This window comes from Lagenorhynchus albirostris, chromosome 4 (genome assembly GCF_949774975.1).
Source record: "Lagenorhynchus albirostris chromosome 4, mLagAlb1.1, whole genome shotgun sequence".
NCBI lineage: Eukaryota > Metazoa > Chordata > Mammalia > Artiodactyla > Delphinidae > Lagenorhynchus > Lagenorhynchus albirostris.
Window position 1 is genome coordinate 107539710 of NC_083098.1, and position 14091 is coordinate 107553800.

The 14091-nt window shown below is 42.9% G+C and overlaps 1 protein-coding gene across 2 annotated transcripts in view; it reads left to right on the plus strand.

Annotated features, from left to right (window-relative positions):
• Positions 1 to 3555, plus strand: part of BOD1L1 (biorientation of chromosomes in cell division 1 like 1) — a 54616-nt gene extending 51061 nt beyond the window's left edge. For both annotated transcript variants that reach the window (XM_060148505.1, XM_060148507.1), the window contains exon 26: positions 3257 to 3555. In XM_060148505.1, coding sequence (XP_060004488.1) covers positions 3257 to 3374 — 118 coding nt within the window. In that variant the 3' untranslated portion in view covers positions 3375 to 3555. The remainder of the gene's footprint in view (positions 1 to 3256) is intronic.
• Positions 3556 to 14091: the final 10536 nt, after the last annotated feature.

Sequence of the window (14091 nt, forward strand, 5' to 3'; positions counted from 1 at the left end):
GCCTTAACATTCAGCTTTGTGAACTGTACTTTCATCGATCTTGGCCCCTTATTCTACTCTGGTGAGCACTTTGGGATCTTATATCATCAGCCAATATATTTTCTGTTTATCACAGATTTATCTTTCTCTAAATCACGATATACTGTCCCACACAGTGAAAGCAAAGCTAGAGTCATATAAGCAGAGTTAGTCTCAGGTGACATGAAGACCTGCTTACCAACAGTGGTCCAGAAAAACAGCCATTTTCCTACTTTTAGTCCCCATTCTCTGACTTGCCCATGAGGAGCCTCGTCCTTTCTGGAGTCCCAGGGACTGGAGTGTTCAGTGCTGCCATTTGCCCAGTGTTTCTATAATCTGTTTCAGAAAACATCATAGCGAGCCATCTACACATGCAACATCCAAACTTGGCAGCCCAGAGAATTTCCCTTAGAAATCACCAAAAATTAGCAAAAGAGGAATTATCTACCAGTGAAAAAGTTAGTAAATCTCCCCAACTAGGAAGGTAAGTCCCTGCTGACGTTCAAGTCACTTTTAAACCCCTGAGATTGGTTTTGGTGGGTGCAGTGATGCTTTCTCCCTAAGTTTAAGATTCTTGTCTTGCCAAATAACTGTCTTTGGGAATCATTTGTTTTCCAAATGAAATCTACTCCAAACAGAGTAGGAAGGGCTGCCAAAAGGAGTCTCGGTGGCCTCACCAGTCTGCCCCACCTCACGGCCCTCCTGCACAGGCTTTATCCTTGACACGTGTGAGCCTTACCTGCCAACTCCTACCCCCCAGAACCAAAGACAAGGCTTGTTTCTCCCCAAGTGGTCACAGACCTGAATGCTTGGTTAAAAGCATTGCAGCAGGGTCCAGGAGGTAACAGCCCGGGGTCATTTCTGTTTTGCTCAGAGCACTGGAGAGGCGATGAGGTGACAGGAGAGCCCTTGAGGCATAGCCACGAGCTAGCTTACACCTTCAGCCTGGCCTGGTTCATCTTCCCGCTTCCCACAGGTTGTGCCGACCCCTGCTCCCTGCCTCTGCTTGTGCTGGCTCTTTCTTGAGGAGCGCCCTCACCACCAGCCCCCAGTCAGCCAGGTCCTTCCATCCTGTACACCCACCCCCTTCAGGATGCCGCCCTGCCTGTTCAGCTCATCCTCGCCTCCTTCCTGTTGCCCTTCTAATTGGGGCTGTGCAGTTGACAGTGGCATATACCATTGCTTTAAGTGTGTTAGTTTTGTTTTCCTATCTGGTCCATAAGCTTCTTCCTTGAGGTCAGGGACTTGCCTTACCTTCTGTACATTATAGCATCAAAAAATAAAAGACTTCACATTGTGTGAAAGCTGTTTTGATGTCTCTTATCACACTTGATCTTCCTAGCATACTTGTATGTATGCATTGTTATCCCCGTGTTATAGAAAGCGAAGCAAACTGAAGTGCCGGGCACCTTTCACATATATTCTCCCATTAATCCTCATTAAGTAAAATGTGGTATTTATCCTTATTTTATATATGAGAAGAATCTTAGAAAGGTCTGGTTCATGATTTCTCAAACATGAATGTGCAGGCCAATCACAGAGGCTCTTGCTGAGATGCAGACTGATTCTGTAGGTCTGGGGCAGGACCTGATGGCCTGCATTTCTCACAAGCTCCCAGGTGCTGCCAGTGCTGCTGGTCATAGGCCACCCTCTGAGTGGAAAGAAAGGATCTATCAGGTGACCTAGCCAAGCTCACACAGCTAGACGGAAGCCCCTGCGCAAAGCTTCTGTTCTCTGCGGTATGGCATCCAGCACAGTGCTGGCACCCGCCCACTCCTAGGTAAATAGCTGCGCACTTAGTGGCTGATGGCTTTCCCTGGTCATGGTTTGAAATGGGATATTGACAACCACTGGTTTTTAGCTGTTCTCAACACATGCATAGATAACATGCTGAAACTACATCATATACAACAATATTTGACTCGATTTGAGCTTATTTACTTGTGCTGTCAAAGGAACAATAAGTAAAACATGTCTTCACATCAATAGAGTCCCATCTCCTGCAGTTTTATTTTCCAAGTGTCTTCACTGATATAACATTTACTGCTCGCTCACACATGTCAGGCTTTGTACTAGGCACTGGAGAGAGGAAAAGGAATAACCTCAGCAGCTGCCCTGGAGAAACATCCTGTCTAATGGAGGGACGTATGTGTACCTGACTTTCAAACTTTTTTGACAGTAAGCAGCTCATGTTAAGAATGTATTCTGCAATATTGTCGCTGTCACTGAAACAAAATTTTCATGAGCCAAACTGAATAGAAGTGATATCAATGGTCTATTGTGTTCTATTAATACGTTGTTTTAAAATAATGGCTCTAGCCTGCAATTTGAAAAACTCCAGTGGATAAATTAACAACGGAAAGTGCTGTGGGGTTTCCGAAGGGCAGCTTGCTCTGTGATGAGGAAGGCTTCCCAGAAGGAGTTGCTTTTGAACTGGGGCTTCAAAATGAGGTTTGCCAGATAGGAGGTGTGGCGTTGTTCCAAAAACAATCACATGCCAAAATATGAACATGTCAGAGAACACTTTGTGTTTGGGAATGGGGCTACTTTGGCAGGACTATAGTCCAGAATGGTGCAGCAGTTGAGGGCAAATGGTAAAGGACTTTGTGTATTGCGTTCTGGATGACTTTGTGCTGAAAGTATCAGAGGTCCTAGAGAAGAGATAAGACGGTGATATTGACATGATTAACTGAAGTTTCCGACAAATCAGTCTAATGGCAGAATGGAGAGCAGGGCTAGGCTGCTGGCAGGGAGACTGGGTAGGAAACTCTTCTCAGGTTCCCATGCCTTTTCTAACACTGCCAGCTGTCCTCTGTGGTAACGTCCTGTGAGACACGGTTGTGCGCGTGCTCAGATGGAGGCTGCCATCCCGCTGTGTTCTCACCAGTTGTTTCAACATGGGACTGGCCATTGATTTCTTTATTGTATAGATAGAAGAACTAGGGCCTAGAGAAGAAAGTGGTCTTGACCAAGGTCCACACCCAGAGTAGGACAGAACCGGAAGCAGAGTACAGGCTTCCAAACTCCCCCACCCGTGCCCTGTTAGGATATGAGGCTGTCAGCAAGTAACCAGTCAGCATAGGCTCTTCTAGAGTCTCCTTGTCCTGTGTGGACCTTATCCAGGTTTTCTCTTCTTGGCTCTCAATGTCAAAAATCTTCCAATTTTTGAAGAACTCCCAAATTATTTGAAGCAGCTCTTTCTAAGTCTTACCACGGCCTTGACTTTTGTTTACTGCAGATCAAAGGCACAGCTCTCCCCTCCTACCAAACGCAAGAGAGAAGCCAGCCCTCCCGGGGCACGCACCAGAGGCCAGCAGAGGGTGGAGGAGACCCCGGTGAAGAAGGCAAAGCGGTAATCTGACTGCGGCCACCCCTGGCTGGTCCACAAGGGGACACGGTGGAGAGAAGAGGGACAAGCCTCAGGGCCACAGGCTGTTGTTTTTAACCAGGGGAAGGCCGTGCATGTGCTCCAAGTTCCTAGGTGCAAGCTTTTTCTTGTTATGTTTTAAACAGCTTTATAAACTATTGTTCATAGAAGTATTATGTACATTTATTTCAGATAAAGGAAAATAAGTTTACTTTGTACCTGAACTCAAAACAAAGTAGTTGTATATTTTAACATTTGAAATTGGGATTTCCCGATGTGACACATCACTCACGCAAACCCTTCCAGCCCATCAGACACCAGGCTGCCAATTGGTAATCTGTGTACAGTATATAAACATGTAAAAACAGGTTGTATTTTACTGTATGTATGATGCTAATCAATGAACACTATTTATTTTACAGAGAAAACTTATCTGTGAACTTTACTATATATCTGTTTATTTTATTTTATTTTTTTTAATAAAAAAAAAAGGGTTTTAAATGCTATGCAGTCATTAGTAGAGATGTTTTAGGACTCTGCCTGCCCTGTAACTATCTGAATTTCATCTGGCAGGAAATACAGACTCTTCTCGCATGTATGAGTAAAGTAGTTTAGCTCAAGAAGGGGTCTCCATTGCTTTTCTGTTCACAGTTGTGATTCTGTTTTTTAAGAATGTAACTTGTTTCTAGATTATACTCGCATCTCTGACTTTACTACCAGCCCCACTGACGTAGGAGGTTCCGGTTCAAGTAAAATTACATCTGTTACCTGCAGCATAAACCCCTGTGTCGGTGTCCATTCCTCTCTGTGCTGCCCCATGTTCTTTCCATAATGTCTTTTTCAGTGAAGAGAAATGCATTGAAGATTAAAGTCACTCCTGTTTATCGAGCTTCAGGATTATATGTTATTTTATACACAGTTATTTCAAGATAGAAACTGGCTTTATTGCCAGATTCTTTTTTAAACATGTTTTAACTCTCATATGAGCAAACTGTCCAACTTAAGTTTTTCATAAGATTAAGCTTTTCTTAAGATCAAATTTGCCTCTAGCAATGATGTGATGAGTTGCCAAATAATTGAGATTGTTTTAAAATGTTTTGTTCATATTCTTGTTTTATAATTAAAATTTACATTCAGTGTGTGTGATTTTTTTTTTGAACTCTTAATGTAAGTTGGATATTTCTGTCATTTTACATTGTTTCTTACTGAGATTTTATATATAAATTATAAAATGTTTCCCAAAACTTGAGTGGTAAGAATTTTTTCCCCCCTATTTTAAAATTTCTCCCTGTGAAAACTGTTTCATCTCTCTAAATAATTGGTCTTAGATATATTGTTCCATTTTCACATTCAAATTTGAGTCGGTGATGGCCTCTCTCTCGGTAGAATTGAATGTTAGATCTGGAAGGGGTTTGGGAGACAAGGAATGTGAGAACTCCTTATTTCCATTTATATGGTTGAGTTTAACCAAAGCTCAAAGTTAGTTAAGGGTAAGAAGCCAGACTGGGTTCCAAGGCTCCAAACTCCTTGGCAAACCATCTTCGCACTAGATGGTTCTAGATTGGTTCACCAGAAGTGCTCACCCGAGAATGTATTCTCCACGTGAAACCAGTCTTATTCCGTTTAGTAACGCCCTCCCTAGGCACGACCTTACGGGACTGAGTAGCTGGGTGGTGAGGAAATGCAGCCTCTTAACAAAGTTGGAAGTAAACATTGCAGCTGCATAAGGAATCGTCTGGTGGGGAACTCAGCTGGGTCACTTAACCTCCAGCGGTTCTGAAACCCGTGTAGGGAGGAGCTGCCACCCCACGGGGCACTGGAACTACACAGGAGCAGTTCTTGGTCATCACAAGGATTTGGCATCACTGGTCCATATTTAGTAGAAGGGAGGAGGTTGGGAATGCTGAGTGTCCTACAATGCACAGAACAGCCCCTGACTCCACAGCCCAAAATGCCAGGAGCTTCCCCCCGAGATCCCACTGGGAAACACTTTCACACCACCTCAAACTCTCCATTTCCCTCATCTCAGCCTAGTGACCACTGCCATGCCTCGTTGCTCCTCCGTAGGCAACCTGAACAGTCACACATCTGTGGAGCTGACACAAGGCTGGGCCAATGCAGCAGGACGTCCCAAAGGGGCAGCCTGTCCCCTGACTGAAAGTAATGCAGCCAGTTCCTCTGCAGCTGAAGCTGGTCCTTCCCTGCCTACTTCAGTCCTCTTTCTTCAGGGCGATGCTGCTGGACTCCCCCCCTCATCACCTAGACTTCTTCAAGATTAGAACCTACTAACTCCAGCTTGCCAAGGCCAGCCATTAGGAATGGCCGTCTGGTGATCTCACAGTGAGCCAAGTTGGGACTGAACTCCTGTCTTCTAACCCCAGGTCCAGGTTCTTTCTGCAAAGCCCCAACAGAGGGAGGATGGATCTTCCTACCTCAACAGCAGGCTCACTCACGGCAGGACCATGATATAGTGGAGGAATCCCCAAACATCTCCACAACTGAAAACCTAACTGATTTGCAATGAGGTGGGGGGATGATTCGAGCTCAATGATTTAATTTTCATCTGTTTTTTATTTATTGTTCATCCTGAGTGCGAGAGTACCTTACATTTCCTAAAATTACTGCTTAGCTATCCTTGTGTAATTAAATCAAGAACAGGAAGTGTTTCCTGATACACTGAGTGAGACACTTTTCTCAGGGGAAGGAAATGGTTGTATAGCCAGTGTCTTCCTGCTGAAACTGCTGCGCTGGGATGCACATTTGTTGAGCTCCTAGCCCAACACCAGGGACACAAGTGTGAGCCCCAGTCCCAGGGGTGACAACACATGCAGCAGACAGCTGTCCTGCCCTGGGACTGCACCATAGGACACAGCAGCGGGGAAGAAAGTTACCTTCCTGAGAGAAGCCGGCCAAAGGATGAACTCCTGGTGGACAAGAGAGTCTTTGTTTAAGTATAAAATGGAGCTTGAAGCAAGGTTAGGACCTAAAGAATAGAGCATTTTGAAAGCTGAGGAGCAGGCTGGCAATGACAGGCCCCATTCTCACTGCCAAGTCAACCTTCCAGAAACTTCCAGGAGGAGAAGCACACAGATAATATCTACATAGCTCTAACCACACAAAACACATACATAGCTCCAAAGGCTGCTTCCTCACACTGCAGACCTTCTTGGAAATTCATTAGTCACACGAGCACACATGGATTTCTAAGAAATCTGGCTAACTTTGTTTAACCCAGAATTTTCCAAGGTTGTCAAAACCTTAGAACCCCTACTACCTCCCCGTAACACACACCACATACACACACACAAACTCAACAATTTAACATCTATTTGACAACCCTGCTCCCACCCAGATTCTGGACATTTACATAAGAACCTGAGTTGAGGATTCCTGCCCTAAGTTCCCGCTTTGCTTTTCCTGGGGAACCTTTTAAAATAACCACTTAGAGTTGAGTACTCAAAAAATAAGTGACCTCTGCCCCAAACACCTTATAAGTAACAGGTGCTTGGTACCCCAGTCTCCATCTCCTGCTCTTTTGTGATCTGGGACAGAGGACTGCCCTTCCCCCAGCTCACTGCACTTCCCTCAACCCCGCCTCCATATCTGTGATCTGTAAGCAACAAATCTTGGGACTTTACTTCCTTTGTATGAATGTACTGAAACTGCACATTTGATCAAAGTGACCCCGGGGTCTTCACTTCCCCAGAGTGGGAGATCGGATACCGGAAGAGCTACCTGCCAACCCCTTGAGGGTGGTTTGTGCCTCCTTGTTCAGCAGGTTATAATCTGTACATTCTTTATTTAATACACCAGCTATGGGCCCCCCAACACATTGAAACATAGAACGATACTCACACCTTGGAAGCTTCCTGCGTGCCCCCAGGTTTACCACCATTCTAAATACAAGTTTATCATTTTACTGTATATGTATATACATCCCTAAACGATATTTTAAGTTTTGAATACTTTTGAACTTTACATAAATAGAATCATATTTTAAGGATCATTTGAGACTTGCTTTTTTCTTCTACACTGTGCTTTGAAATTCGTCTATGGTAATGTGCACACCTTCTATGGTAACATGCATACCTCCAGTTAGTACACTTTTGCTGCTGTATAGTATTCCGTTAAAAGAATACATCACAATATACTAAGCTGTTCATTTGCCTGTTACTGGTCTTTAGGTTGTTTCCAGGTGAAACAATGCTTCTATGAATATTCTATGGATATTTTATGGGCAGAGCCTCCCAAACTTATCATCATACATATAGAAGATGACATTTATAGGCACATTAAGGGAAGCCGAAGGAGCAGGCTGGTTGCTGCCTGAGGCGACCATTAGCCTGTGAACCAGAGGACCACTCAACCACTTCAAAGGCTGAGGGATTAATATATATCCCCATTTCCCATGCCAAGACACACTCAGCTTTCTGCTTCAGTGTACAACTGCTAATTCCTAGAGTAAGCATATTTTCAGGTTTATAAGATAACCAAATTTCTTCCCAAATGCTTTCACCATGTTGTACTCCTACCAGCAGTGTGTTTACCTCACTGGACATTTGGTAATATAGGACTTCTTGATTTTGCCTATCTAGTGGATGTAAAATATCTCATTGTGGTCTTTATTTGCATTGGTTATATGGAGGTTGAATATGTTTTCATGTGTTTATTTTCCATCCTTATTTCTTCTTTTGTGATATGCCTGTTCATGTCATTTTACCATTTGGTTCTTTGTGTTTTTCTTATTGACTAGTAGGAATTCTTTATATATTTAATATAAAGATATAAATATATATATCTTTATATATTGGATAATAAACCTTCATGTAAATGTGTTGCAAATACCACTCCCCCAAACAAACAACACACACACACACACACACACACACAATTGATGGTTTATCTTTCCACTTTCTTTATGGTACTTTGTCGTTAATTTTAATGTAATTGAATATAAATTTCACTTTGGAATTAGATCTTGTTGTGTCTTAAGACTCAAGATCAAACACATCTAAGTTTTGATGTGTTGCCTCTCACATTTAGAGCATAGAGAAGAAAGCAAGAGGTGTATCAGTGCATGACCCAGGCAAGCCAAGTCTACTAAAGAATTCAGGCCAAAAAAAAAAAAAAGAATTCAGGCCAAACCCGAAGTTACCACTAGATTTTAAAAGATGCTCCATGGCCGAAGGATCTGGCTGAAAACAGGTTTCAGCCTATTAGTCGTTTGAGTCACACGCCTCCAGTCTGGGCTGGCCGCCATCTCATCCTGAGTCTCCTTGCACCATCCTGGGGATGCCCTTCACCACTCTCATCTTTGGGAGCCTCTAAGATCTGCATCCCCCATCTTCCTCTTGCTTGTTTACTGCTGTATTTTGATGAAGCCCCAGTAGCATTATGAGAAGTGGCCTCTGTAATACTATAAAGGACCAACTGTCAAATCAGACTCATCAGAGACCATAGCCAGCACAAATCTTTACTCATAATTTCAAGGATATAAGTAGTTGCTTGGTGCCATGAAGCATGGAGATCCGGGGTAGCCAATTTACTTCCCTGGTCCTTTCTCATCAGGATGCACATGTGCCCAGATTAATACAAGAAGTCTCTAAAAAAATACCTGCAGCTACTCTTCTTACATAGGAAAAAGTCTTTTCAGTCATTGAACATCTCTACTCAGAAGGTTACACAGCCTGCATGATGTTTTCCCAGGAGCCAAGCCCCATACATCAATAGATTCCAAAGGGTTTTTTTCTTTGTTGTATTGTTGCTGTAAGCAATCCTGGACAGACCAGGTACGTCCTGTTGAAAGCACTTCCGAAGTATCAACTCTCCCACTAGCAAACACCATTCGTTGTTTGCCTAGGGTCCAATCATTAGCAAATTTACAAGAATTTTTAACTCCAGGTCACCTTATTTCTTTCTCAGGAGCAGCTCTCAGTGCTGGATTGAAGGCCTGTTGAGAGCCATATTCTTCCTACTACGTTATAGGAAATCATTTCAGACCCGTTTCAATCATGGTCCAGTCAGCTATTAGAAACTATATCAGTTATTTTAATAAATAATTTAATATTGGCAATTGGTTTCAGTAGCTATTAGAGGACTAAAGACCAAAAGAGTAATCCTGACATGATACAGAGTAACTTCAGAAAGCAACCACCATCACTGCTTGGCTTGGGGAACAGAAAGAGAAGATGGAGTTTGGTAGGAAACTGAAGAAGAAACCAAGCAGTGGTGATGAGCAGACCCCTGAGGTGTGTGGCCGGGTTGGCGAGACAGGGTGGCTTGTCCTAGAGTGGGGGAAAAATGGGAAATTGGAGCCAACTGTGTCTGCAATCAGCTGCCACTGCTGGAGCGAAGAACCGTTGCTGGGGGGAGGCTAACAAGAGTGACCAAACAAGGAGAAGCAAGTCCCTTCTCCAACTTCAGCCTCCTAGTCTGTGCTTAGTGCCCCAAATTGGCAGAAAGAACCTGGAGAGCCATCTGGCTAAGAAGAAGCGGGGTTTGCCGAGTCCCAGCCCAGCCAACACAACATGGAATATAGAAGGTAGATGTGAAGCTAAGAGACGATAGCTTAATAATTGGCAAAGCCACACCTCTGACTACTCAACTCTATCCCACCCTACTACACATACTTAAACTTCAATATAAGAACAACTGGCTTGTGGATTTCCCTTATAATGTAGCAAGCTCAGCACTGCACTTTAAGGATGCAATTCAAGTTTGTAATTAGTCTAGCATCTGGTTGTTTTGCTACAGTGGAGCCTTGACAAATACCTAATATGCCATGCTTTCTAAAGTGGAAACTCCAAATACATTTTTCACATTCTCTGCAGAAATCATCTGTGTTCTCATTCACTCAGTTTTTATCTCCGGAAGGATCAGCTTCTCCATTAGCTTTTAATAAATGTGCCCCCTCTGATCACTGGCAAAATCTGTCCCATGCTTTTTTTGCAAATGTCATTCTTTCAAAATAAGTATATCATCAAAGCTCAAAGTTGTTTTTATTTGCAGAAAACAATTTGTCACTCTTCAACAAGTCTTACTTGAAAGAGTCAAATAACATTTTTTTTATCCCTAAAGAAGTATTCATCAAGAATTTGCCTTTTCCTATTTTGGGCTCATGTGTCTCTGTTTACCCTCAAACATTGTTTTTTATTTCATCCCTGTCACTTGGGGGTCCTCTGATCCTTCAAAAAGATTCTTTCCCCAGTAAGCATTCTTGGAGTTTAAAAGGACATATAATTGGTCACTTCAGACTTTTTTTTCATTTTTATTTTATATTGGAGTATAGTGGATCTATAACGTTGTGTTAGTTTCAAGTAGACAACAAAGTGATTTAGTTATACATATACATATTTCTATTCTTTTTCAGCTTCTCTTCCCATATAGGTTAAGTTATTACAGAATACTGAGTAAAGTTCCCTGTGCTATACAGTAGGTCCTTGTTGATCTATTATATATTGTGTGTGTATGTTAATCCCAAACTCCTAATTTATCCCTCCCCTGCCTCCACCTTTCCTCTTTGGTAACCATAAGTTTGTTTTCTAAGTCTGTGAGTCCATTTCTGTTTTATAAATAAGCTCATTTAAAATTAAAAAAAAAAAAACCTTTAAGTGAAATTCAAGTCTCAATAAATTAATCCACCCTCGGCCCCCCAGACCCCTACTTCCTTCTGAGCTAAATATGGATTGATTCTAAAGAGAGGGCTTTTGATACTGCACTAAGAGCCCTTTTTGAATGTACAGGAAGCACGTGTCTCCAGCCCTGGTTCACCTGCTTTTGTGCAGGGATCGCTCCTCAAGCTTCTTCCTTTGACAGTTGCCAGGACAGCTCAGTCCCATCTGTTCACTTGATGTTCCATTAAGCCTGTGTGCTACCACCATATCCTGTTCTCCCTTTCCTGTTTCTAGCCACACTTATCAGACAGAATGACAGAGTTTGCTGTAATTCCTCGACATAAATCTCTCCAGTAAGCTTCCCCCCATCCTAAACCCCTTTCTCTGAAAGCACAGTCTTCTGTCCCTTTCCCTTTCAAAACCCAGTCCAAAATATCCCATAATGGAAATAAACATCTCCAAATTAGGCCTCAGAAGATGATTTAACAACAGCAAAAGAAGTTGAAATATGTTATTTGTGCTAAAAGACTAAGGGAACAGCTGTGTAAGTGAGGAAGTTTAGAGAGCTAACACATTTTACCAAGCAGTCTGCCTTAGCAGGGAATCCTGATGCAGCAGCTGTGCTCTGTGTGATCTTGAATAAATCACTTGGCCTCTCTACGTCTCAGAGTCCTCATCTGTAAATAGAAATCCTGATACCTGTCCCTCTGATCTCAGGTTGTGTGAGAATAAAGAGACCATTCATTTAATAAATATCTGCTAAGAGCCTACCATGTGCCAGGCCCATTCTAGGCACTGGGGACACCCAGGTGAATGTTCGTGAGGTTCGTCCATACAGCTGCCTTCAGCCTCGGAGTGGCTCATCCTCATGGCTGAGTAGTATCCTATGCTGTGAAGGTACAACATTTGACTCATCCTCCTCTTGATGAACATTTGAGTAGTTTCAGGGTTTTTGGAAACTGGGGAAAGAGGCTTTGAGCATTCTAGCATACATCTTTCGGGGAACTTTCCTACACATTTCTGTTGGATCAATTCCATTTTAGTCTTTCTATTTACGTCAGAGAGAAAGTCTCAAGTTGGTGCTGGTGTGCTGTAATGTCTCTCTAGCTCTTGTCAATCTGTCCTTATGACAGAGAGCCAACCTCAGGCCCAGAGCCTTCAGCATCCTATTATATCGAACTAGTGTATCAACACAGTTCTATCAGCATTATATACATATATTTTTAAAATATTATATTTGGTAATAGGTTAATGATGCTTCATATATGTGTATATTTATATATGAACATATTCACATTATTTATGTTATTTATACAAACGTTCTTTTAAAAATGAGATTTTTTCAAGTTTAAAAAGTAGTCATTTAGACACAAATGAACCTATCTACAAAACAGAGAGAGACTCACAGACATAGAGAACAGACTAGTGGTTGCCAAGGGGGAGGGGGGTGGGGGAGGGATGGAATGGGAGTTTGGGATTAGCAGATGCAAACTATTTATAGGATGGATAAACAACAAGGTCCTACTGTATAGCACAGGGAACTATGTTCAATATCCTGTGATAAACCATAATGGAAAAGAATATAATAAAGAGAATGTATACATATGTATAACTGAATCATTTTGCTGTACAGAAGAAATTAACACAACTTTGTAAATCAACTATACTTCAATAAGAAAGAAAGGAAAGAAGGAAGGAAGGAAAGTAGTCATTTTAATAAAGGTATTAAGTAAATAGAGATTATAGATGGATACACACAGAGGGCAAAAATGTGAAAAGAGATTGCAAAGGGTTGTAATTTAAGAAATGCTACTCTAAAAAAGCCACTCTTTTGAATCACACATCTTTCTTTATCATCACTGAGTGGCAACTTGCCCAGATGAGTCAGTTTAATGAAAGACAAGTGCTCAGGTTGGGGGCATGGGCAAATCATTCTAAAGTAGAGGGTTTCCTTGTTTCCAGAAGGGAAAGGTCACAACAGGTAGGGATGGGAGACTCCCAGAAGGACTTAGGACTGAAATAATATGTGAGCCGAGCCAGGCAGGTGGAGAACAGTATCTTTTTAAAATAGTGCATTTTTCTGTTTCTGTGTTCTTTGCCAGACCTGGTGGGTCAGTGGGGTCTCCACAATGAGGAATAGGACAGACGGCCTGTAGGCGGTAGGAACAGGAGTGAAGGTTTTGAGGGGTTTCAGAGGAACATCAGGAGTCACTCGGCTGTGTCAGGAGCTAGGGGAAGTCAGGCAGTGCCCCCAGGAGTCAATGCTCCACCCACCAGCATCAACCTTGACCTCTGTGTCACTGATAACCTGCGGACCTCTGGAACTCGACTAAGTACCCAAATCTATGACCACTCCTCTTTCCAACTCACAACCCTAATACTCACACTCAGACTCCAGCAAGTGTTTTACTCATTCAGGACTTCGAATCCGTTGATCCGGGCTTCCCTGGTGGCGCAGTAGTTGAGAGTCCGCCTGCCGATGCAGGGGACACGGGTTCGTGCCCCGGTCCGGGAAGATCCCACATGCCGCAGAGCGGCTGGGCCCGTGAGCCATGGCCGCTAAGCCTGCGTGTCCGGAGCCTATGCTCCGCAACGGGAGAGGCCACAACAGTGAGAGGCCCGCGTACCACAAAAAAAAAAAAAAAAAAAAGAATCCATTGATCCTGAATCGATCAATCACTTTCCTTGAGTCACTATTTTTGCCCTGATCCAGCTTAGGTTCCATGATTCTAAGCCCCCCCTCACAAACAGCCTTAAATTCCTGGCTGCTCTTGTTAATGATCCAGCAATGGCCCCACCTTGAGTAGCCCAACTATCTATCCAACCTATGCTATGTGAGTGTGTGTGTGTGTGTGTGTGTGTGTGTGTGTGTGTGTGTATCTGTGTGTCTCTGTTTCCCTGAGCAAGGGAATGTTGCTGGAGAAAAGCACACACCTGTGCTAACTGGTCACACTTTTTTAATTTTTTTTGGGTCACACTTTAAGGTCATGGACATGAATCTCAAATATACCCTCACTCCTGCTCAGCTGTTCCACCTAACTACCCTGATTTCTTCCCTTCCCATTGTCCCAAACGGCTTTTTGCACCTTCTCC